This window comes from Chlorocebus sabaeus, chromosome 13, assembly GCF_047675955.1.
Source record: "Chlorocebus sabaeus isolate Y175 chromosome 13, mChlSab1.0.hap1, whole genome shotgun sequence".
Taxonomy (NCBI): Eukaryota; Metazoa; Chordata; class Mammalia; order Primates; family Cercopithecidae; genus Chlorocebus; species Chlorocebus sabaeus.
This window is the reverse complement of record NC_132916.1, coordinates 18,432,944-18,457,373: the sequence shown is the minus strand read 5'-3', so window position 1 is coordinate 18,457,373 and position 24,430 is coordinate 18,432,944. Positions and strand designations below refer to the sequence as shown.

The window sequence follows — 24,430 nt, the reverse complement described above, 5'->3', positions numbered from 1 at the left end:
GAGTATTTTCATGAATTACTATATTTGAATTGGCTAACAGTGACTGAGTAGGATTTATTCTTTATAGTACTAGTAATATCATCCGTCAAATGCTGTCATGTAAACACAGCAAACCATTATGCAAACCTTCTACAATTATTCTACACAAGGCTCATGTCTACCAAGAATTTGCTTTCCACATTCTCAATATTTCACGCCTGAAATGAGTCAGAAGGGGGTCAAAGGACATATTCATGGCTACACATCGACTGTACTCTCTTCAGGAGACCTTTTTTTTGAGACAGAGTCTTGCTCTGTTGCCCAGGCTGGAGTGCAGTGACGTAATCTCAGCTCACCACAACCTCTGCCTCCCAGGCTCAAGCAATTCTTCTGCCTTAGCCTCCCAAGCAGCTGGGACTACAGGCACACTCCACCATGTCTGGCTCATTTTTGTATTTTTAGTAGAGACAGGGTTTCACTATGTTGGCCAGGCTGGTCTCGAACTCCTGACCTCATGATCCACCCGCCTCAGCCTCCCAAAGTGCCGAGGTTACAGGCATGAGCCACTTCGCCCAGCCATGAAGACCATTCTTGAAACACAATCCCAGTTTGGGAGAGGGAAGCAATGAAAATGTAGATAGGTAAGTAACCCACATACTTCGTAACATAATGTTAAAAGTTAACTCAGAAGTGAGGAGGCCACTTTAGAGTTATTGGTTACCTCCAAAAGCTGCCGTTTCCCTGAGGCTTTCATCCTGATGGTGGACATTCGCTCGGCTAAGACAGTGAGCGTGGACTGCAAGGCCAGCTGCTCCGCGGGGTCGGCCTCACAAGACTCGGATACCAGCTCCTCTGCGAGAGAGGACTGGAGCTCATTGATTTCATCCTGGAGCATGAGAATCTCATCCATCAATGCCTGGAGGAAAGACTGTGGAATCACACTGATGTATTGATTTTCTTCACTGAGGGATCATTAGCACAAGCTGAGTCTCACATCCATTGGGATTAGCGAAAGATATTTCACCTGGGAATCATTATCAATCAACAACCTAAGTTTCTAAATGAAAGGCCAGGACTTTGCTGATTTTATGTATGTATCACTAACCAAAGTGAGTTTGAGCAACTTAATTAATCTTTCTAGTTTTCAGTAGGATCATCTGTAATACAAGGATCATCTGTAATACCAACTTATTATTTTATTTTTTAGAGACACAGTCTCACTGTCACTCAAGCTGGAGTGCAGTAGTATGATCACAGCTCACTGTAATCTTGAACTCCTGGGCTCAAGCGACCCTCCCGCTTGAAGCTAGGACTACAGGTGTGTGCCATCACACCTGGCTAAATTTTTTATTTTTTATTTTTTATTTTTTTACTTTTTGTAAAGACAGGATCTTGCTATGATGCCCAGGCTGGTCTCAAACTCCTGGCCTCAGGGAATACTCCAACCTGGATTACAGGCACGAGCCACCACATTTCTCAATCATTTCTAAGAGTCTCCAATACGATGTTGAAAATAAAATGTATTACTTTCTTACTTAACATGATTTTCCCACATTCACCTATTGCTTTCCCCAAATCTGAAACAGCATTGAACTCTAGTCCAAAACTCACATCGTTTCTCACAGGATGGGAGAAACCTGTAACCTATTTCTATGTGGTCACTGTTTTTATCTGCTCATTGTTTTTCATTTATCAAACTCTAAAAAAATAAGGGTCTCTCCCAAGTGATGTCTTCCATTCCCAAGACTTCAAATGCTTTCTAATCCTGAGCACTTCCAAAGGTACCTCCCTAACCCAAACACCTGCCCTAAGTTTCAGGCTGTGTGTCCGACTTACCTAGTTCACGGGTGCCTGCATAGTGTTAAGTCTAAACCTGCCTCCCCTGCTGTCTTCCAACACCTCTCATTATGGCTGAAGCTGGAGACTTGGGAGTCACTCTTCACACCTTCCTCTCCTTCACTCACCAGATCCAATTCATCACCCAGTCCAATGGCTTTTATCTCAAAACTATATCGTGTATATCTGAATATCCCCCCTGCCCCCACCTGAAGCCAAAGTCAACGTCCTCTCTTGACTGAGTTGCTATATAATGTTCTACTGATGAGTCTATCTGCTTACACTCTCGTTGCTCCAGTCCAGTCTATATGAAGCAATTACAGCAACCTTTTGAAAATATCAATTAGGTCTTCTCACTCCCCTTCTTTAAAATATGTACTGGATTCTTGCTGTGAAATAAATCAAACTTGTGTGGTCTCACTCTTCCTGCCTCGTGTGCCACATTCCCTTCTTGCTCACCATATTCCTGCCTTCTTCAGCCACTCCAGGGCCCCACTTCAGTCACTTCCTGGCCTCAGGGCCTTTGAACATGCTGTTCCCTCAACGTGGAAAACTCTTCCTGCTCTGTGTGTGATGGCTCTATTCATCCTTTGCTCTTAGGTTAATTGTCATATCTTCAGAAAGGCCTTTCATGACCACCCAATCCTAAGAAAATCTCCATCATTCTCTCTCAATAGCGCCCTGTTTTCCTGTCTATCATAATTATACTTGATTTTATTTCTCTTTTTTGGGGGGTATTTTACGACTTGTTCTTTAGATGGAATCCACACAGGAGAAATTTTTATTTAGGATTTCAATGAAATTGGAAAAACAGGCTCTATCACTACAGAGGCAACTATGATTTCAGGTAAAGTAACATAGGCTTTATATTTGCCAGCATTTCATAGTTTCCAATGTGCCCTTATTTGCATAATTCCTATTTTTCCCACAGGACTGGAGGCTTTGCTGTAAGCACAGTGCCTCCTCAGAGTGGGCTCTCGCAATGTTAAACAGCAAAAACCCCTTATCTTTTCCTAATATCAAATATCCCCATGACAATTTTTAAATAAACTATTAACATTATATACATCTAGAAAAGTGAACAGATTATAAGCACACCAACTATATATATATATCTCCATGCTGCTGCTACCCAGATCAAGAAATGGAACATTTCCAGGATTCTACAAGCTCTTTTGACCTCCTCCTTCTTGCTACTGCTGTCCTCAAAAATCACCACTGTGTTAACTCGTAAATATCAGAGGACTTTGGCCCTTATTTGAGCTTTATAGAAATGGAATCATACACGGTGCATTGCTCTGCGTCTGGCTTCTTTCGTGATTGTGAGAGTCGTTCATTTTGTTGCATGTAGAAAGAGTTAATCCATTTTTATCATTATATCATATTCCACTGTCACCTGGCTATGAATTGTTTTCACTTTAAGCTTTTCTAGTGAGTTTACTAGTGCAATCTCATTGTAATTTTAATTTCCATTTCCCCAATGACTAATGAGATTGAGTGTCTTTTGTGACTGACTGCTAAACATCTTTTGCCCATTTTCTACTAGAGTCGTTCCTTTTCTTACTGATGTATGGAGTTGTTTGTATATTCTGGATAGGACTGCCTGTGTTTCTTTTGGTTCTGCATATTGTAAATAACCTGCTCCCACGCTGAGGCATGGTTTTCCCTTAATGGGGAAATATTTCCTTAATAATATCTTTTGATGGAAAGAAGTTCTTAATTTTATCATGGTCTAATAGAATCAATATTTTCCTTTACTGTTAGGGCTTTTGGTGTCCTATATAGGAAATCTTTTGCCTAACCCAAGGTCATAAATAGAATACAATCTCATAGGTTATCTTCTAGAACAATGCTACTCAAAGCATGGTCCACGGAATAATAACAGTCTGCAAAATGTTTGTTAATGGCTTATGACGAGATAAACATATTGAGAGCAAGTGCTAAGAAACTTTTATAGTAATTTGACAGTTATGACATCCAAGCAGCATTTGATTTAATTTTACTAAAGTATCAGTCTGTGATGGATTAGAATGTTTTTTAAAAAGATCATTCACCACAGATATTTTAAAATATTATTTTCAAACTTTTCTTTGGTAATAACGTCACACTTAGATCTACAAACCACATAAACTTAATTTTCATGTCCAGTGTAGAAAAAGGTGAAAATTCTTTTTTTTTTTTCTTTTCGCCCACTGTTTTGCAGTGTAATCTTTGCCACAAGCCAAGTGTCTGTATAAATGTGATTCTGCTCTGGCCTCGAATTCTGTTCCATCAACTCATTTGGCTGTTTGTGCAAATACCACGCAATCTTAATTATTGTAGCTTTATAAATCTCCCTATCTGGTAGGATAAGTCTTTCAACTTTATCAATCTTTTTCAAGACTGTCCTGGTTATTCTTTACTTCTGGTATTTTTAATACATGTTTTCCCACACATTAGAAGTATACTTTATTATTATTATTACTATTTTTGAGACAGAGTCTTGTTCTGTTGCTCATGCTGGAGTCAGTGGCGAGATCTTGGCTCACTGCAACTTCTGCCTCCTGGGTTCAAGCGATTCTCCTTGCCTCAGCCTCCAGAGTAGCTGGGATTAGAGGCATGCACCACTACACCTGGCTAATTTTTGTATTTTCAGTAGAGACGTGGTTTCACCATGTTGGCCAGGCTGGTCTTGAATTCCTAAGCTCAAGTGATCTGCCCACTTCAGCCTTCCAAAGTGCTGGGATTACATGCATGAGCCACCACACCCAGCCTGCAGTGTACTTTAGAATTAGCTTGTCAGCCTCCACTAAAAAACTTGCTGCAATTTTAAAAATGTGATTGCAATGAATTTACAGATGGATATTGTTTATTACATATTCAAAGTATTTTTTTATACATTCAAAGTATTATACATTAAAAAAACTTCCATTCAGTATTTTCTATTATTTCATAATAATGTTTTGTGCCTGAATGCTAAAAGTATCAAATCTATATTTGGTCTGATTTTAAATGCTCCTCCATAATTAGATGGATCTTATTATGCCTTTGTTTTTTTGCTTTTTTTTTTTTTTTACACTGATCCTTCTGTACAAGCAAGAAGAACCTCCTAACAATTTCACACTGTGTTCATTCTCATCCTCTCTTCTGTGCTTTTCCACACACATTTACATTTATAGTGCCTCCTACCCACTCCTGTTGCCATTCCAAATTTTCAAACTCTGTCTCCTTAAAGTCCTGGTTAGATCTCGTTTAACCTACTTTCCACCAAACGTAGCCCACAATCAGATTTCTGTTTTCTGTCTGATGTGTTGGTAACTCTCACCAGCACTACTCATTAAATCTCAGTGGATTTGACCAACCAGGTGCACACTGAAGTTATCAGCTTCCATTTAAAACTCACAATGTTCTAAAATAGCTCTCTGAATGTTCTGCAGTCAGTAATGAAGGAATTAGGAAAATCTGGAACTGTTCACTTAAATCTTTTTTTTATTTTTTGGGGGGACAGTCTTGCTCTGTCGCCCAGGCTTGAATGCAGTGGCAGGATCTCAGCTCACTGCAAGCTCCGCCCCCTGAGTTCAAGCAATTCTTCTGCCTTAGCCTCTCAAGTAGCTGGGACTACAGGCATGCACCACCATGCCCAGCTAATTTTTGTATTTTCAGTAGAGACGAGGTTTCACCATGTTGGCCAGGCTGGTCTTGAACTCCTGACCTCAAGTGATCCACCCGCCTTGGCCTCCCAAAGTGCTGAGATTACAGGTGTAAGCCACTGTGCCCAGCCTCACTTAAATCTTGTTAGAGGCAGTCCTCTCCGCTCATGCTTGAGTTTACTCTTAAAGGTGAGTGGACATTTTTGGAAGGTAGCTAGAGTTTTTAACTTCAAGATCTAGCAGCCATGCTCAGGGGGCATGAAATTTTCTTTTGGGGTCATAAAAATGTTTTGGAACCAGAGAGGGACAGTGGTTATACAACATTGTCAACGTCCTAACACCACTAAAATGTACAATTTAAAATGGTTAATTTTATGTTATGTGAATTTCACCTCAATTAAAAAAAAATTCAGCCATCAAATATGTCTTCAGTCCCACAACTCTCTGGTGGCCATCAGCTACCTGATAATATATGATTCAAGATAAGGAGAAAGAGATGAAATGCATGCTTTTGGGTTTCTGATTTGTAATTGCAAACTTGGCATGCGTATGACACTCACGTAGCTTAGAGAAGTTCCATGAAGTTCATGGAACTTCTCTAACATAAAAACTCTTTAATAGCAAGGGTGAAAAGAAACACAGACCTTATGTTAAGTGACTTTCAGAACTATCTACATGAACACAATATATATATATATTTTTTGTAGGGGATGGAATCTCGCTCTGTCACCCAGGCACCATCTCGGCTCACTGCAACCTCCACCTTCCAGGTTCAAGCAATTCTCCTGTCTCAGCCTCCTGAGTAACTGGGACTACAGGTGTGCACCACCACTCCCAGCTAATTTTTGTAGTTTTAGTAGAGATGGGGTTTCAGCGTGTTGACCAGGCTGGAATGTTTCCTTTCCTTTTTTTTTTTTTTTTTGGAGTCTCGCACTGTCACCCAGGCTGGAGTGCAGTGGCGCAATCTCGGCTCACTGCAAGCTCCGCCTCCCGGGTTCACGCCATTCTCCTGCCTCAGCCTCCCAAGTAGCTGGGACTACAGGCACCTGCCACCACACCTGGCTAATTTTTTCTATTTTTAGTAGAGATGGGGTTTCACTGTGTTAGTCAGGATGGTCTCGATCTCCTGACCTTGTGATCCGCCTGCCTCGGCCTCCCAAAGTGCTGGGATTACAGGCGTGAGCCACCACGCCTGGCTTTTTTTTTTTTTTTTTTTTTTTTTTTTTTTTTTTTTCAAGCCTACAGCACCTGGTATTTCTGGGCAGTCTGCCATCCAAGTACTAACCAGGCCCAACCCTGCTTCACTTCCAAGATCAGATGAGAGACCACGGTTCTTCCCACATTCTATTTTATTGTTACATATATGAAAAAACAAAACAAAACAAAATAACCACAGAGCTCTGTGTCCTAGCTATCACTGAGCTTAATGTGGCAACACATGTCCCCAAAGCACCAGATGCCCACGATAATAAGGTCGCAATGACAGAGGGCTTAACAGTCAGAACAACAGCCACAAGTCAGCTCATGAACTGCATTCAAGCCTTAAAATGAAATCTGTAAAGCAGCCAGGCATGGTGGCTCAGCATGTAATCCCAGCACTTTGGGAGGCCAAGGTGAGTGGATCACCTGAGGCAAGGAGTTCGAGACCAGCCTGGCCAACATGGTGCAACCTCGTCTCTACTAAAAATACAAAAATTAGCCTGGCATGGTGGCAAGCACCTGTAATTCCAGCTACTGGGGAGGCCGAGGCAGGAGAATCACTTGAACCTGGGAGACGGAGGTTGCAGTGAGCCAAGATCGCACCATTGCACTCCAGCCTGGGCAACAGAGTGAGACTGTCTCAGAAAAAAAAAAAATGAAATCTATAAGACAATTTAAGAGAGGATAACTAGAAAGGCACAACACTCCACACAAATTCAGTAGTTTAGACAAGTGTTCAAAGGGAAAATGCAGGAATTAGGTTACCTTCTCAAAAAAACGTGAATACTTCCAAAACAGTGTTGGGAAAGAGGTAAAAACTAAAGTATTTCTATTAATTTTTAGGAAATATAAAAAACCATACTGGACTTCCTCATGCCCATTCAGTTGAAATTTAGAAATAGTAATTCTATAACAGTGCTTGAAATTTTTAAAGTACCATTCCAGAAGCTAAGAACAAATTTAGATACTGTGATACCACCAGCTTTTCATGTAGGCAGCTGTGTTCCAGAACTTGTAGAACTTAGGCACAGATAGCACAAGGTAGCAAAAATAGCTCATATGAAAAATGGTAGATATGTAATGATACATGAAATGATACTAAATTCTACATTATTGCTATTTTCTTTCCCTCCCATTAGAACATTAATATGTTCTAATTATATTAATATAAAATATTAATAGAATTAGTTAATATAACATTAATATATTTTCTCTCTTAATAAAACATTAAGCCCCAGTGACTGGTCATCCTCATTCAATTAGCTGTACCTCCTTACTGCTGTGATGGCTAGCACGGCTACTGCCAACTTAGAAAGGGACAAAAAGTCATGTGGTTGACCTTAATGACAAGAAACGTCACAGATTCCCTTCTAATTTACAATTCTCAGAATTAATGTGCAATTTTGAGTTGTCTCCATTAAATCCCTTGAACAGAATCATCATTTTGCTCCACATTCGGTTTCTGTGTGTTTCCATCCTAATGCCTGAGCAACAGGGTGGTGGTGCTGATTGGAAGCTAACTTGCATTCTCCGTTAGGAACTCTGGAAGGGCAAAGCAGGCCACCAGGATCCTGTTTTCATGCAGCTCCTAAATATTGTGGGAGCCAGTGATGGGTCTTTGGCGATTGTGGGCAGCCGCCCAGGCTACAAGAATAGGGGGCTTGAACAAAGGTGGAGATGTCTTGAAGCTGGAGAGAGGCTCAAACTACTTAAACTTTCTGCAACATCAGTGTCTGATAATCTGAGTGAGTGACCCTCAAATGCATTCTAATCCAGTCCTTGCGTAATTTACGCTATATTCCTTTTGAATGCTTAAAGAACGGGCCTCCTACAGAACAGCCATTGAGGTTGCCCTGAGGAGCATGTACTCAACCTGAAGGAAGCCCTCTGGCTCCTTCCAGTACAGTGAAGCAGAGGCGCAGGGAACAGCTGGACAGACAGAACCGCAGGAGCAAGGAAGACCCAGGAGCCCCGGGGAGCACACTGGAGCAATAGGGACACCCCTTCAGATGAGAAAGAGGTGGCCACTGGCAACAGAAAACTGGGGTGCCAGCTAAAGAGAAATGGGAGACACTGAGGCTCCTTTAGAAAGGAGAGGGGTTTGGGAGACTAGCACTCTAGTGATAAAACGGGGGAAGCTCAGAAGTAAATGGCATTTAAATAGTCCCCCAAACCCCTGACTGTCCTCCTGATTGATCTGGTCTTGGATAACAAGGGTTAATTCTCATTCTGTGCTTTCATAGCACCCTCTACAAATGTGGCTGAGGGTGGGTGACTATGGGATAGCAGAAAGACCTATGGAAGGTAGTTTTGTTTTGTTTTGTTTTGTTTACCAAAATAAGGCCTAAAAATGGACGCTATGCACTTTGATCTCTATCTTCAGAAGCTACAAGAGTGTAAAAAACCTGAAACCACTATTTCTCAATATGCTGTCTCTAGATGAAATGTTCTCATTTTTGTGTTATACTGAAAGATATATATTGCAAAAGAATGCAACTTTATCTGACTATACATATGAACAAGCAGTGTATTCCAAGGTTATCCTGCTTCCAAAACTAGGAAGATGTAAAGTAGAAGAAAAAGTACAATGTTGCACTCTTAAAGCTGTTAAGTTACCCTGTCTTTGATAAACATGCTTGAAAGCCATGCTTTCATAGCTCTTAATTAACATCTAAAAATATCTTTCTTCCCTCCTGCCTTCTGAAGGACTGTCACACGCTCCTGGGTTCTTGTCCCAGACAGGCAGCATTTTCCTACATCAGGATGATGAATATGTAGGAGAATGTGTGCCTCAGTATCCTAAGACCCTACTTATACCAAATAAATATAATTTTAACAGCATACCTCATCAGACTGCCAAAGTATTAACCAGATTTTAATTTCTAAACATTTCTTAGCATGCATTTTAAATGGACACATTTTTAACATTATCTTTCTGCATTAGATTAATGTAATGATCTCTGTTTCTCATGTAAAGCTAATATTTTGCCTAGTCTAACCTTCTAAAAAATGATTTAAGTCAGGGACAATCACAAGATGAGACTCAGAACTTACGAAGCCTGAGACATTTTCTGAAGTAATAATGGAGGGACACCCCCTGGCTAAGTTTCTTAAAACAACAATATCCAGAAAAGGTAGATTTGGAGTATATTTTACTCTTACAACAATGGCTCACAACAAAACCAAAATAACTTGGCAACTCTAAGGAAACACATTTTGTGTAATCAAAGTTAAAAAGCAACATCAATGCATGTAGCTTTCTTTAATTAGATTCAAGGTCTGAATCTCTCTCTCTCTCTCTGTCTCTCTCTCTTTTTCTCAGATCTCTGCCTGAATCAGCAGTAGAAACGACCATCATTAGGACTCTTTACTCTGGAAGAACTGATAAGGTTAAAAAAAAAAAAAAAAAGTCAACTGGCTATCTCACATGCCTGACAGGCCAAACAGTCACAAGAGTGCATTTATTTGATCAAGCAGGAAACTGAAGTCATGGCTATTTGTACCTGATGTTCAGCCATCTGGCTTTCTGGACTCCTGCCGGGCTCTGGGCTCTCACTGAGTTTCAGCTCAATGGCCTCCATCTTCGTGGAGATGGACTGGAGGGAGTCCTGGTACTTCTGCTGGCGTTCCAAAGCTTCATAGAGTGTGCGCTGCTTCTCACTGATCTACACCAGAAAAGGGATGTTACCAAATACTTCCCAGGCCCTTATCTTTCAGATTACAACATTTCTTTCTTCAGTGCTTTACCTCTGTGGCCCAGCATAGGGTACTCAACTGTGGACTGGATGTGTAAACTCTCTGCATGTGTTTCATAAGACAATCGCTAAGTTTACTGGTGTCTGGTGGGCAAAAACAAGTCCACCTTGAAGACTTACCACATTCTTTAAGGTTTCCCAAGAACGCTGCAAATCACCCAGTTTGGCAGTAGCGGATGGCTCCAATCCTGGTTCATACAACTCCTGGGATGCTGATGTGCTGGGGTGAATCTTTGCAGCATCTGTCTGCAACCTCTCAGCAGACAAAGCTTGGTAATATGCAATGTCCTGTGAGTGCAAAGCACAGTGCTGAATTAAACAAGAAGAAAAGTCTAGATTAATATGCTCTGGGTACTGTTGGTCACGTCAAGGAAAGGTTTCAGATCTACACCTTTTATGGAGCACTACAAACTAGTAAATTAGTAAACTCTTGTGACTAGAAAAGTTTAAAGACTGTATCGAAGCACACTATAATTGTTTCAGAATTTTTGTTTATATACATCAAAAAACAACTTTACCAATAGTTCAAGTTGCCAAAACTCATTCTTATTCTGTTTGTTAAATGGAAATACAAAGGATTTAAGCAGTACACATGTATTTAAAGATTGATTACAATAGCAAAAATAGGGAATCTTAATGATCTAGTTCCTAAAATGTTGCCAAATGTATTCATTAAAGTTTTAAATAATTTTAAAAACTACTTGACTTAAATAAAATTAAATCTACAGATGCAGCCAGATCTTCACCATTTGTGGGTTCATTATTTGCAGAATTAATTTAAATATTTTGATATTAAATAAGAAAAATGTAGAAGTTACAACTACTCTAAGAAACAAATAACATAAAGGTTTTCTTCTATTCATTTCCTCAAAGTATACACACACACTAAATCAAAGTGAATGATGAAATATCATGCTTTCAAATTTTTTAAATCTATTATAAGTAACATTACATATTTTATTTGTATTGATAAAATTTACTATATCAAGAGATATAGTAAAGATATATCAAGAGACATAGTAAAGATGGTTTTCAATTGTTTCTATGGTTATTTATCTGTATTTCAGTAGAAATTTAATTGGGGGAGTAATTGCTATTATAAAGTTCATTGTTTTTGCAGTTGGACTGTTGAAGGGAATTATGTCAGCTTAAAATACCTGAGTCTTATTGATAATCATGTATTGGTAAAAAGTATTGAAGAAGGCTCCAGCCATCTGAGAAACAAGTGTAGCAGTGTCACGCAGCAGAATGAATTCAGACTGGGACAGCTGAGATTCTAGTGAAATTCTCCTCTAGTGTAGCTATATAATTGGAGCAAATAACTTACATCTTGCACACTGGTTCACTCATTGGTCCAACCTTGGGTGGGACTGAGGATTACATGAAATAATATTTGAGTGACTATGACAGCTTCTATCCATTTTGTTGTTGTTCCTGAGGTCTCCAGATGAGTCCCCAACATTTACTGATGACATTGGAACATGAAGATTGCTTCCTCTTCGTTCCTAACCCTGTCACTGTCTTGAGTGGATTACTTCTCATGTCCTTAATAGGTTTAGATCCATTGATCCTCACTCACTCCTACCCCACTTCAGTCCTCCACACCCTTGTATGCTGTCATCACTCAATTGGACTTGTAGTTATGTCTAAAGTTACTTAAACCCCTTTCTTGCCAAGACTCTTGTTTCTCTTGCTCTTTTACCCTTTACTTCATCCACTTGGAAAACCGCAAACATGACTCAATCCAGCTTTTCTTTCCAGGGTGCATATATGTATGTGTGTGTGTTATTGACACACACACACAAATACACACACAAACACGCACACACACACACACGCAATCCAAGCTGTCACGGAGATACTACAACTTCTCAAATTTTCAAAAGTCTGTATATATTCACACTCACCCTTATCTTATGCTTGCCAGTTTCATTGCTTAAACCTGACTCTCAACAGACTCTGAGAATCCCATAAACTGCCTTTTCAAGGACCTTGGTCTATTAATATCCTCTCCTGCTTTGTTGAAATTCACTTTTCCATCTAAAAACACCTACACACACTATTTATTTTGTTTGTTTTCTTGAAGGAGATCACATTTTCTAAAAAGTCCGCAGTTCACACTGTGATGGGTGGTCACACGTGAATGCACCTGCACGCACAGGCTGCATCCTCATTTCTTTGTTTTCTCCCTTTCATTTCATAATCCAACTTCTAAAAGGGTGATTTTCACATGGGACTTTCTCACCCTCGATCCAATTCTAAATTCCAGTTTGGGCTTTGATCCTGATGACTGCAGAGCTTGCTCTCACCAGCTTCTATGACAAAACATGATGAATTTTCATCCCTTCCCTTGCCAGACCTCTAGCATTCAATAGCACTGAAAAACCCTTTCTGGAAACACTTTCTAAAAAATCTCTCTGTTCTCCTCCCAGCTTTCTAGTCATTCAACTCTTGCTCTTTTGTAGTTTGTTTTCCACTCACTCGCCAATACTGGTGAATTGATAAGCTCCAGACTCACATATCCATGCATAGCCTGTAGGCTCTTCAAAGCCAACATTTCCAAAATGAACCAATTGAGGATGAAACAATGAAGTAGTATCCATCTTGCCATAAATGGAATGTCTTCTCACCTAAGCTATAAACTTGGGATTTATTCCTGATTTCTCCTCCCCCTTACCATCCACTGCTTATGGGAGGATGAAGTGCTAACGATGCATATCCTGGCCACAGCCTTGGTTCAAGTTCTCATTACAGTAACAACTTCCTAACTCAAAGGTTGCAAACTGGCAGCCTGTGGGCTGCCTCTGACCTGCACACATTTAGTGTGGCTTATACAATGTTTTAAATTGTTTAAAATCTCTCTTCATGAAGATAGAGAGATTTCACTAAAATTCACATTCACAGCTTGTTTTGCAAACTACAAGGTATGGTAACACTGAGCCCTGTGTCTTTGTTGAAGTAATGCTAACAGAGGAGACACTGCCTCATTTATGTGGAGCAGGAGCTGCCCAGGCCTCTGTAGTCCCTCCAGACCTGTTTCTCTCATTTTTATCACCAGGGTGGACCAAGCATGAGACTGTGCAACTTCTGTTTCTAACTGCTCCCCTGGCTCTGAATTTGCACACCTCTATTCTCCTGTCCACGTTGATCCAGGAGTATCAGTTCTAAAATGCAGTTCTCTACACAGCTTCTCATTAAATTCCCTCAATGGTTAAATATTAGCTTCTGGAGGAAGCTGAAATTCCTTCCTGTGGCATTCAGGGCCTCCATGATGTGGTTCCCATATCCCTCTCAGTCTCACCTCCCCCTCTCCTCCTCCTCCAATGTTTCTCCAATTATACTGAAACTATTTGCAGTTGCCTTGATGGGCCATTTTGCTTCCCGCCTCCACAGCTTCCCACAGGTGGTTTCCTCTGCCTGAAAATCTTCATCTTACACGACCCAACTGCACTCCAACTGCCTAACTGTGCTTCCCCCTTAAAACCAAAGTGGGCCATCCTTGACCCCTGCCTGACCCCAGCTAGTTTAGGTGCTTTCTCTAGACCCTCCCACAACACTGTGCTGCCCTCTGCCACACCACCTGCCACCCTCTATTGTAAGCATTTGCCTGTCCTCACGCACACTGTAAGCTCCCTAAGGGCTGTCTGGGTCAGTGCTTTTCATCTTCATCCTGAGCATGTTGTGGAGTGTTTGGCAAATAAGAAGCTGGCCTATATGTTCATAATAAACCATGCTTGTAAATGCGCTTTATATTATCAATTATATTATTTTATATACATGTAAAGTAATACTATTACTATCCACAAGGAAAAGCAGGAATGGCTTTAAATGGTGTAAACATTTTACATTAGATACTCTATTATAAATACAGAAGGCCCCCAAAAGAGCTAGAACAAAATAAATTTATTACAAATAATTTTTTTCTGGCAGTCTCTCACTCTCTCTCGCTGTGTGTGTGTGTGTGTATACATGTGTATGGCTGATGCCTACAGATAGGAATGACAACTCCTGGTTTCTTAAAAGGATTTGAAAATACATCACCTTTTATAGATGAATACTTTCTATTTATTTGAGGGACATACATAAATTCAATTAAAATAAATCACTCAGTACTATAAATAACTACTAAAGTCAATACTGGATGTAGTGAGGAGTCACTGTTAAAAATACATTTCTTATTGCTTATGTGCCTAAGTTATAAGAGTTATTATGAGTAGATTCCTAAGGAAATAAATCTGGACAACTGTAGCTACTATTTGATCAGCATTTTCTAGTTTAAAAAGCACTTTCATGATTAATGTCACATTTCATTTTCACAATGTTGTGAGTTAAGTAGTATCGCTTCCCACTTACAAATGAGGGTATGGAGGGACTTTCCAGGTGCACTCAGCTTAGAGGAGGAAGAGCAGCAACTCAGTGTGAGCTTTTCACTTGGAGGCCAGTGATTTTCCCATTACACTCTTGCTCGCTCTTTTCACATCTATTCCTCTCTCAACTCTTCTGCAGAGTCTAACACTTGGCTTGCTTCTAAGGGGAATCAAGAAGCCTGCAGCAAAATCCGGGAATGCCTCGGTATTTCTGCCTTCAAGTAAGCTAAATTGTTATTACGTTTTAGCTAATAGCTACTGTCAGAGACAGAATACACTGACTGTGAGTGGGACCAGGTAGTTATATAACGGAGATCTACTTACAGGAACAGCAGGCACGAAACCTTTTTTTTTTTTTTTTTTTTTAAACAACTGTGATTTTATAAAGCAGTTCTATTTGGCTGCTCCCTGAAACAGTTGTACACATTCTGTGCACAAAACTCAGGGTTTTTAATCTGAAAACTGAAACTTATGGGGATCCTGCATGTCCTCCTCAGTTTCAAGAGACAATGTTATAAATCCAGTGCATCACTGGTCATGGTGTCATATTTTTTCATTATCTTCTAACTTATACTACTATACAAAAATAACATGTGGCCGTAATGATGGGGTTGATTTGTTTGATGAACACCAAGCGTACTACATTTCCTTTTTAACAGCTCCCTCAGAGTAAACCTGTCTGTCTTAAACTAAGTGAAGGCACTTCCCCCTACTTTGCAGCCTCACATGTAAGTATTTTAGATTAACAATGCAATTTTATTGATGTTTTCCTGTGTCTAGGGGAGAGGGAAGAATTAAAACAAAGCCTAATCTTACTGAGGGTTAGGATCTGATGAAGCTTTGTGGTTAATGTCAAGAAATAATAATAGAAATGTTTGCATATTTCATCATTTTTAGGGCACTTTCATGTGTACTTTGACACTTTACAAGAAGTAGCATGGAGATTTACAATTTTAGAAAAGGTATATTCTTTCCACAAAGTCTCAAATAAGTATTTACTATTCAGTTTGAAAATACTGAGACCCTAGACCATATTATATAGAACAACTTTTTTCTATATAATAATCAGCTGACTATAGCTCAATTTCTCTAATAACATCTGTAACCATAGGGAAGGACAAATCATCGAAGAATGAGTAATACAGATTTTTAAATCAGAATTTGAAGAACCCTTTCCCAAATCCCCCATGGCTCCCTGAACTTCTCCTTTTTTGTTGCTGTTTTTAGTTTCCTCTGATCACATTGTTATTATCTGTCCCATGTCTGCCTTTCTCTCTAGATTGTCAGGGCCTTGCAGGTAGAACCATGCTGACTCCTTCTCAGCTGCATCCTCAGGAACCAACACAAGGTTTCATGCTGAGCAGGTGTCAGAATGTGTTTGATGAATGGATGAGTTGATAATTTCCCTAGAGCTATCCTGATTTTTGCCAAGAGAACTGTGTAATTGTATTAACTAAAGGTTTCATCATTTTGACGTTCATTTTCTTTTTAATGAGGGAGGATTCTCTTCATCACAGAAATCCTATGATAGTCTGAATGCTTCTGCTTTAAAATAAAAGTAATATAACTGAATTATATTGAATTATAATACAGGTTATAAAACATTTGCTCTGTTTAATGCTTCTCCCTTAATAATACATATCAACTTCTTTGAAAAAACGTAATTTCATAGGATAGTTTACATTTTCTAGTTGTCTTCACTAAAAAATAAAGTATTACTTAACACGCATTAAAAGTTTTTGGTTACTATAAAGGCATCTTTTTGATTTCTATCTAATATTTGACCTAAAACTTTTTGACATTTAATTTTAGTATTATTTACATTTAATACATGGTAAAAGGTTTCTTATAACAAAATGGTTATTTTATTTTCCCCATTTTATAGAAAATAAAATTTAAGATTATTGAAAGATAAGTTAAACACTCAAATCTACTAGGCATTCTAGTATAAATACGGCAGACATTCCTTAAATTGGTACATAAGTTGTAAATAAAGAAATCTGACATAACGAACAGAAGTTTCCCATCTTCAAAATCTGAGCTGGTAAATGCCAACACTATATTCAATGCATGTTATAAAGCCATCGAATCATGTTATTTTACAATGGTGACACAGATCTTTCATCTTCTGTTGGATGCAGAACCCCATTCCAGATGATTGCTAGAAACTAAGGCCATAATGTCTTAAAATAGGGCCTTCTGGGCTATCATTCCCATGACCTAATTTTTGCTCATGCCATTTTCTGTAGCCCAGGAGAGGAGATGACCTACTGAGACACATGACAATCATAGTTCGTGCAACTGTAACACCTATTGGTGTGTCCCTGGAACCAAATGCAACAAAGTCTGAGATTCATACCCACGGTCTAATGGAATCAGAGAATGGGGTCCTGCATCTGCCCAGAGAATATTGCCAGAGGAATGCCAAATGGGAGGTACCTGGTTAACAGAAGCATCTGTATTAGCCACAGGTGAAGGGGAGCGACAGGCAGGTGGAGAGGAAATCTCACTGTTGGTTCCCTCCTCCCCAGACTCCTCAGTGACCGGTGACAGCAAAGTGTGACAGCGACCTGCAGTCATCTGCCACGTAAAATGTAGCCCAAAGGACATGAAAATCAATTAGCTATGTTAACATAAGTCCTGTTCAGGCACAGGCCAAAACAGAGTTAATTATAAAACAAAGGTTAGAATTACCGGGACCCAAATTCACATATTAATCCTGTGTTAGTATTTAAAAGTAGTGTTTTCAAGAGAATATGAGGCTAGTAATCATTTGTAAAACAATCAGGGATGGGGGTGCATATGACATTGAAGTTTGGTTGTTGATTAAATACTTCATTATTTTCCTTTCTTTGGAGAGTTTGTGGCTTTATAAATAACTGGAAAAATCATGAATCATACAAATGAGGAAAGGTCTACGAAATAAAGCTTGGTCTTTCGCGGACATCTCAAGTTTCAAATATCGTAGGGAGATAAATGCACCCAAAGTAGTATATTGCCAAATGGGCCCAGGTATGGTTACTCATTACCTGAGGCACAGCACATATTAGGGAAAATACACAGCACTGGAGAACATTATAGTCACCAAAATACTCAATGCAGTTTAGATTTCAAGTGTATAGGAAAATAGTGGTGCAGAATAGAAAATAACAAAGTTGATTTATTTTAATCCAAAGCCAAGCTTTAGATTGTGTGTTTTCATATTTTTTCTAACAATAGCTGTTCTTCTAAATTGTATTAAACATTTATACAGTAGAGTACCTGCACATAGGTAGTTAGCTAGTTAGCCTGCAAAACACAACTAAATATATGTGCCATGAATTTCCCATCCCCCAGACAACTAAAACATTGTGCAAATAAATTACTGTTTAAAGCTCAGAGCCTCTCAGTATTATTGCGAAATTATAAACAAATATAGGGCATACCGCTGACAAGTTAAGTAATTCAGCTGTCTCGAGCACATAGTTTCATTTTAACTGTCATTGTTTACAGTGTCAAAGATTGGCCCGGCCCAAAGGTAGTCAAAGAGAGTTAAGGAAACTGTTTCTCCCTCTTAATCTGCAAGATCGAAGGCTGGTCCCTGAAATCAGCCACGGAGAGGGAACATGGAGCCACTCCCCAGGTTCCAGTCAAAGAGCAAAGCCGCGGGGACCTACTGGAGCCTTACCATGACCACAGAGGGGTGGGCCGAAGGCGCGGGGAGGAGCTCCCCGTCCAGGTCCTCTGTCCCTTCCGCCAGCCCCTCGACCTCGGTCACCGTCAGCAGCATGGTGGCGTGCTTGGCTTTCATCGTCAGCATCTTGCACTTGGAATTCAAAGAAGCGATCTGCTCCTGGTAGCCCTTAATTTTCTGCGCCAGCTCCTGAGGAAACATTTCCCCCACCGGGGTGTCAGAGCAGCATCAAAAGGAAACAGAAGTAGTAGCGTTCATCTTCCTGCAGGGCGGGCCAATGAGCGCGCAGAGCCGCGCGGGCCCGAGAGGCAGGATGTGGAGGCGGCCAGTCCTCCTGCATCTCGCTACCGAGCCAGACCGCAGGCTGCGCGGCGCAGCGCAGGCACAGCCAAAGTGCCCGAGCCCGCGTCCCCGCGTCCGCACAAAAGGAGAAATGAGGGGATGAGGCCGAATGAATGGTTTCTAATCGCGAGAGGCCCCATATGGAACCATGAACTTCCGCAACATTAGGAACTGACAACTTTCTTAAAAAGCGGAAAGCATCTGAAATTTACCAGATGGTTCATGCCATGGAAATCAGGTCATGTGATGGCTAAAACCACACCAAAAAAAATGCAAGGCTCAGCTCTTACCTTACTGAGTACATTCAACAGAGTTGACAGTCATTTATTTTACATAGGGTCACATAATCAATAGCCTATCTGTTCCTGTGTCCTAGGAATTTTTTTTAGATAAGCTAGATATTGCATATGGAAATCCTAATTTTTAATGCAGATTGACCCCCAAATAAAATTTTGTATATTCATCAAATTTTCTCTTGCGCATTTCATCATGATGCCGAGGCTTTAACTAGAACTTTACACTTGAAGTGCAATTCGGATTTAATGGCTTTTAATTTCATTTGCTTTTGAAAAAATAATTGTCTTTTTGTTTTTGAGCAGACAAGAATGAAAAAAATTTATTATGAGATATAGAAGTTTTAAATATTTTATTAAGAGCTTATTGGAAATATATTCTGGATAGCACATAGACCTTAAAAAGGTAACTATAGATTCATTTTAGGAGTATAGTAATTCTAAAATATTAAAGTTTTACTTTCTTGCTTAAATATTTTAAGTATCAAATATTAAAATTATACCTTATTGCATCTTTAAAAAATGAAAATACATATTTCAAAACATGATTCCTAAAAATACAAAACTATTATTCTTTTTAATTTTTTTTTTTTTTTTTTGGCTTCTTTGTTTGAGAGACTGTCATTTATTGTACGCACAGAACACATTTTGTGGGCCAGGTGCAGTGGCTCATGCCACTTTGTGAGGCTGAGGCGAGGGGATCACTTGAGATCAGGAGTTCAAGACCAGCCTGGCCAACATGGTGAAACCCTGTCTCTACTAAAAATACAATAATTAGCCGGAAATCGCTTGAATCCAAGAGATGGAGGTTGCAGTGAGCCAAGATTGTGTCACTGTACTCCAGCCTGGGCAACAGAGTGAGACTCTGTCTCAAAGAAAAAGACAACATTTTGTGACAAAAATATTAAATCATGTCTTTAAAATAATTGTGTACATACATACACATACATTCATATATATACACATACATATACATATGCACACACACATATGTACACATAGTCATCCCTCAGTAACTGAGGGGCATTGGTTCTAGAAACCCTATTAGATACCAAAATTCACAGATGTTCAAGTTTCTGATGTAAAATGGTATAGTATTTGCATATGCACATCTTCCCAAATACTTTAAATCATCTCTAGATTACTAATAACACCTAACACAATGTAGATGCTATGTATTATAAATAGTTGTTATACTGTGCCATTTAGGGAATAATGACAAGAAAAGAAGATCAACATGTACAGATGCAACCATCCTTTTTTCTCCTCAAACATTTTCCATCCATGCTTGGTTGAATTCATGGGTGCAGAACCTATGGATATGGAGGGCTGACTGTATGCAAAACAGATGCATGCACATGCGCATGCACACACACACACACGCATTTTGTTATTATTGTGGTTTTGTTTGTTTCTTCCCACCCAACCGAAGCTGAGTGGAGGGAAAAACAGTCCAGCAGAACTCAGCAAGCAGGCAGTCTTCTTGACTCATAATAGTATAGGAATCTTTTTTTTCTTTTTGACAGAGTCTTGCTCTTTTGCCCAGGCTGGAGTGCAGTGGTGCTCTCTCGGCTCACTGCAAGCTCTGCCTTCGGGGTTCACGCCATTCTCCTGCCTCAGCCTCCTGAGTAGCTGGGACTACAGGCGCCCGCCACCACACCCGGCTAATTTTTTTCTTTGTATTTTTTAGTAGGGACGGGGTTTCACTGTGTCAGCCAGGATGGTCTTGATCTCCTGACCTCGTGATCTACCCGCCTCGGCCTCCCAAAGTGCTGGGATTACAGGCATGAGCCACCGCGCCCGGCCAGGAATTTTTTAAACAAGGACTTAAAAAGTAGAAATCATTGCTTCTTTACCTCTGGGGTTGCAGTTAATTAAACCTAATAGGATTTTTAAAAGCAGTGATTGAATAGCTACTTACTATATCTCGTCTAGTGGCTAGCACGTGGGTACTCAATAAATGCCATTTACTGTAACTAGTTAATAATAGAAGACAGATCTAGCAGATTATTGGACTCCTTGAATTTCAAGCCACCAAGCTTTCATACAATGGTTTGCCCTTGTACAAAAATTTGAGGAATCTTTTTTATTATTTTATTGTATTTTATTTTTGAGATGGAGTCTCGCTCTGTCACCCAGGCTGGAGTATAGTGGCGTAATCTCGGCTTACTGCAACCTCCATTTCCTGGGTTCAAGCCATTCTCTTGCCTCAGCCTCCCGAGTAGCTAGCTGCAATTATAGGCCCGCGCCACCATGCCTAGCTAATTTTTGTATTTTTATTAAACATGGGGTTTTACCATGTTGGCCAAGCTGGTCTCGAACTCCTGACCTCAAGTAATTTGTCTGCCTGGGCCTCCCAAAACGCCGGGATTACAGGCATGAGCCACCATGCCTGGCAACTTGAGGAATCTTTATGAAATAGACAGAGTTAGTTTTAGGCCTTCCACCCTTTGTAATCACATGGCTGGGCACAGCTTTCTACTGCAGTATCCTGCAAAGATGTGCCCACACTGACAGCAAGTGACCATTTCTTAAGCTGCAATTCTCAACCTTATTGTATACAAAACTCATTTGGATTGTTTCTTTAAAAAATGCACCTCTGGTCACCACTTCCAGAGGTTTTGATTGACTAGGTGCATGAGAGTCTGCATTTCATAATTAGCCCATGTGACTCCAATGCATGTGACTTCCACTGAGAAATAGCACTCTACGACTTACTTCTGTAAGTATAAACCTCTTGTAATCTCATTACCTTCGAGGGTTGGTTATTCAAACTGTGGTCAAATCCACTAAAATAAAACGGAACACTTGGTTTCATGTTACCCATTCTCTTTATAAAATTTCTGAAAATGTTTATAAAGGTAGGAATTTCAGATAGAGTGGCCACTAAAAGACAAGCAGCCCTTTGTGGCCAGTCTCTGGTTTTCAGGAGCAGGCTTTCCGCATCAGGTGGAAAGAAAAGAGGTTTGAGTATCCTCTCCTATGATTTAAAAGTGGCAGGATGATTTTTTTCAAATTAAATACAACCTTTGCAAAAGTATGATTATTATTATTATTTTGAGACAGAGTCTCGCTCTGTTGCCCAGGCTGCAGTGCAGTGGCACAGTCTCGGCTCACTGCAACGTCTACCTCCTGGGTGCAAGCGATTCTTCTGCCTCAGCCTCCTGAGTAGGTGGGACTACAGACACCCGTCACCACGTCAGGCTAATTTTTGTATTTTTAGTAGAGACGGGGTTTCACCATATTGGCCAGGCTGGTCTCGAACTCCTGACCTTGTGATCCACCCACCTTGGCCTCCAAAAAGTACTGGGATTACAGGTGTGAGCCACCACACCTGGCCGAAAAATTATTTTTAAAAGTGTGAATTCTTTAGCCATAAATAAATGATCAGTTATTTTTAAAGTTATTTGTAAGAAAACTAGATTCACCATAAGATTGAAATTCAATTAAAACAAGATAGAAAATACAGGAAGAAACCCTCTTCCCAACGTGTATGTTATCATCGGTTAAGCTTTCTCCACTCAGCACTTTCCTTCCTGTGTTTGTTTTATACATACAATGAAGCTCACACAGGACTGCATCATTTTTTACATGAAAATGTGTTCTAAGCCACAGCTGGTTTAAAACTAACAAACGTAACATGGATGTTCAGAACTGTGGAAGAAAATGCGACAAAATAAACAGCTCACTGGACCAAGAGCTGGGAAGACCTAGTCCACTGCTGGCTGAGCTGAGTTCACTCTGTGACCTTCGGGATTCATTTATTTTCCAGGGACTTCGTTATTCTCTTTTGTTTCATTAAGTAGCCCAGATAGTTTCTGTTACAGTGGAAGAAAAATCATAGAATTTGGAGACAAAGATACTGAGATCAAGTCTAATTTCAATCAGTTACTAGATTTGGGAGCTCAGGAAGTCACTTTTTTCTAAGTTCGGTTTTTTTGTCAGTAAAATAAAGATGATTTTTAAAAAATCCTTATGTTGGCCGGGCGTGGTGGCTCACGCCTGTAATCCCAACACTTTGGGAGACCAAGGTGGGTGGATCACTTGAGGTCAGGAGTTCAGTACCAACCTGGCCAACATGGTCAAACCCTGCCTCTACTAAAAGTACAAAAATTATCAGGGCATCGTGGTGTGCACCTGTAATTCTGACTACTCGGGAGGCTGAGGCAGGAGAATCTCTTGAACCCAGGAGGTGAAGGTTGCAGTGAGCCAAGTGCCACTGCACTTCAGCTTGGGCAACAGAGAACAAGACTCCATCTAAAAAAATAAATAAATATAAATAAAAATAAATAAAAAATAAACATAAAACTATATATATATATAAATTCTTACCTCATAGGGTTGATATAAAAAAGTGATGTAAAATTTTATAAGTTACTTTAAAAAACATAAAGCTGGCCGGGCATAGTGGCTCACATCTTTTATCCCAGCACGTGAGGAGGCTGAGGCAGGCATATCACTTGAGGCCAGTAGTTTGAGATCAGCGTGGGTAACATGGTGAAACCCTGTCTTTACTCTACAAAAAAATGCAAAAACTAGCCTGAGGTAGTGGTATGTGCTCGTAGTCCCAAATACTTGGAGGCTGAGGTGGGAGGACTGCCCGAGCCCAGGAGGTAGAGGCTGCAATGAGTCATGATCCCACTATGAGCCATGGTCTTGCCACTGTGCTCTAGTTTGGGTAATAAAGCAAGACTCTGTCTCAAAAAAAAAAAAAAAAAAAAAAAAAAGCACAAGTTTCTTGGGGAGGAAAAACCATACAACAAAAATGTTTAGTAGTAATAATAATTATTACTCCAGAAATGATTTAAAAAATATCTGTCCCATGATAGAAGAGTTGGTACAACAAAATTTCGGATCTTCCTAGATGATATTAAAAATAATTTCAAAATAAATACGTAATATATAGTCTCATGTACAGACCAACATAAACAGTAGTTTCAAAAATCGACATTACATTTTCATTTAGCCATTGCATAAGAAAAATCACTAACATAGATGATGTCTATAGTTGTAGGAGTAAATGTAGGTGGGATATTTAAATGATTTTGTAAATCATATATAAATGAAAATTATTAATGTTTGTATATGTCAAGAAATTAAAGAATTAATTGCATTTGGAGAAGGGGGTGAGATTTTTCATCCTTACAAAGCAATGCTTTGAATCTTTTGAGAATCTCAACGTGAGTGGTTGGGAAAAATTGTTCGTTGTTCTCATGACGAAGTTAAAATAGAGCATGCGGAAGGATATACTCCATATACTCTACTGTCGGTACAGAAAATATAAGACACCCTCCTCCTAGTTATTTACCAAAATTCACAGTGCTATGAACCAGCCCCCAAGGGAAAGAGTGAACTT

General features: G+C 39.7%; 1 protein-coding gene across 17 annotated transcripts in view; it reads right to left on the bottom strand.

Annotated features, from left to right (window-relative positions):
- The window catches only part of SYNE1 (spectrin repeat containing nuclear envelope protein 1), a 527,413-nt gene that overhangs the window by 160,993 nt on the left and 341,990 nt on the right, over positions 1–24,430 (bottom strand). For 12 of the 17 annotated variants that reach the window (XM_073022337.1, XM_073022331.1, XM_073022336.1 and 9 more), the window contains 5 exons: positions 18,434–18,628; positions 17,206–17,346; positions 10,520–10,687; positions 10,148–10,309; positions 701–907 (listed from right to left, as the gene is read on the bottom strand). In XM_073022337.1, coding sequence (XP_072878438.1) covers positions 701–907; positions 10,148–10,309; positions 10,520–10,687; positions 17,206–17,346; positions 18,434–18,628 — 873 coding nt within the window. The remainder of the gene's footprint in view (positions 1–700; positions 908–10,147; positions 10,310–10,519; positions 10,688–17,205; positions 17,347–18,433; positions 18,629–24,430) is intronic. The other 5 variants (XM_008007617.3, XM_008007607.3, XM_073022328.1 and 2 more) reach the window with 2 other exon arrangements.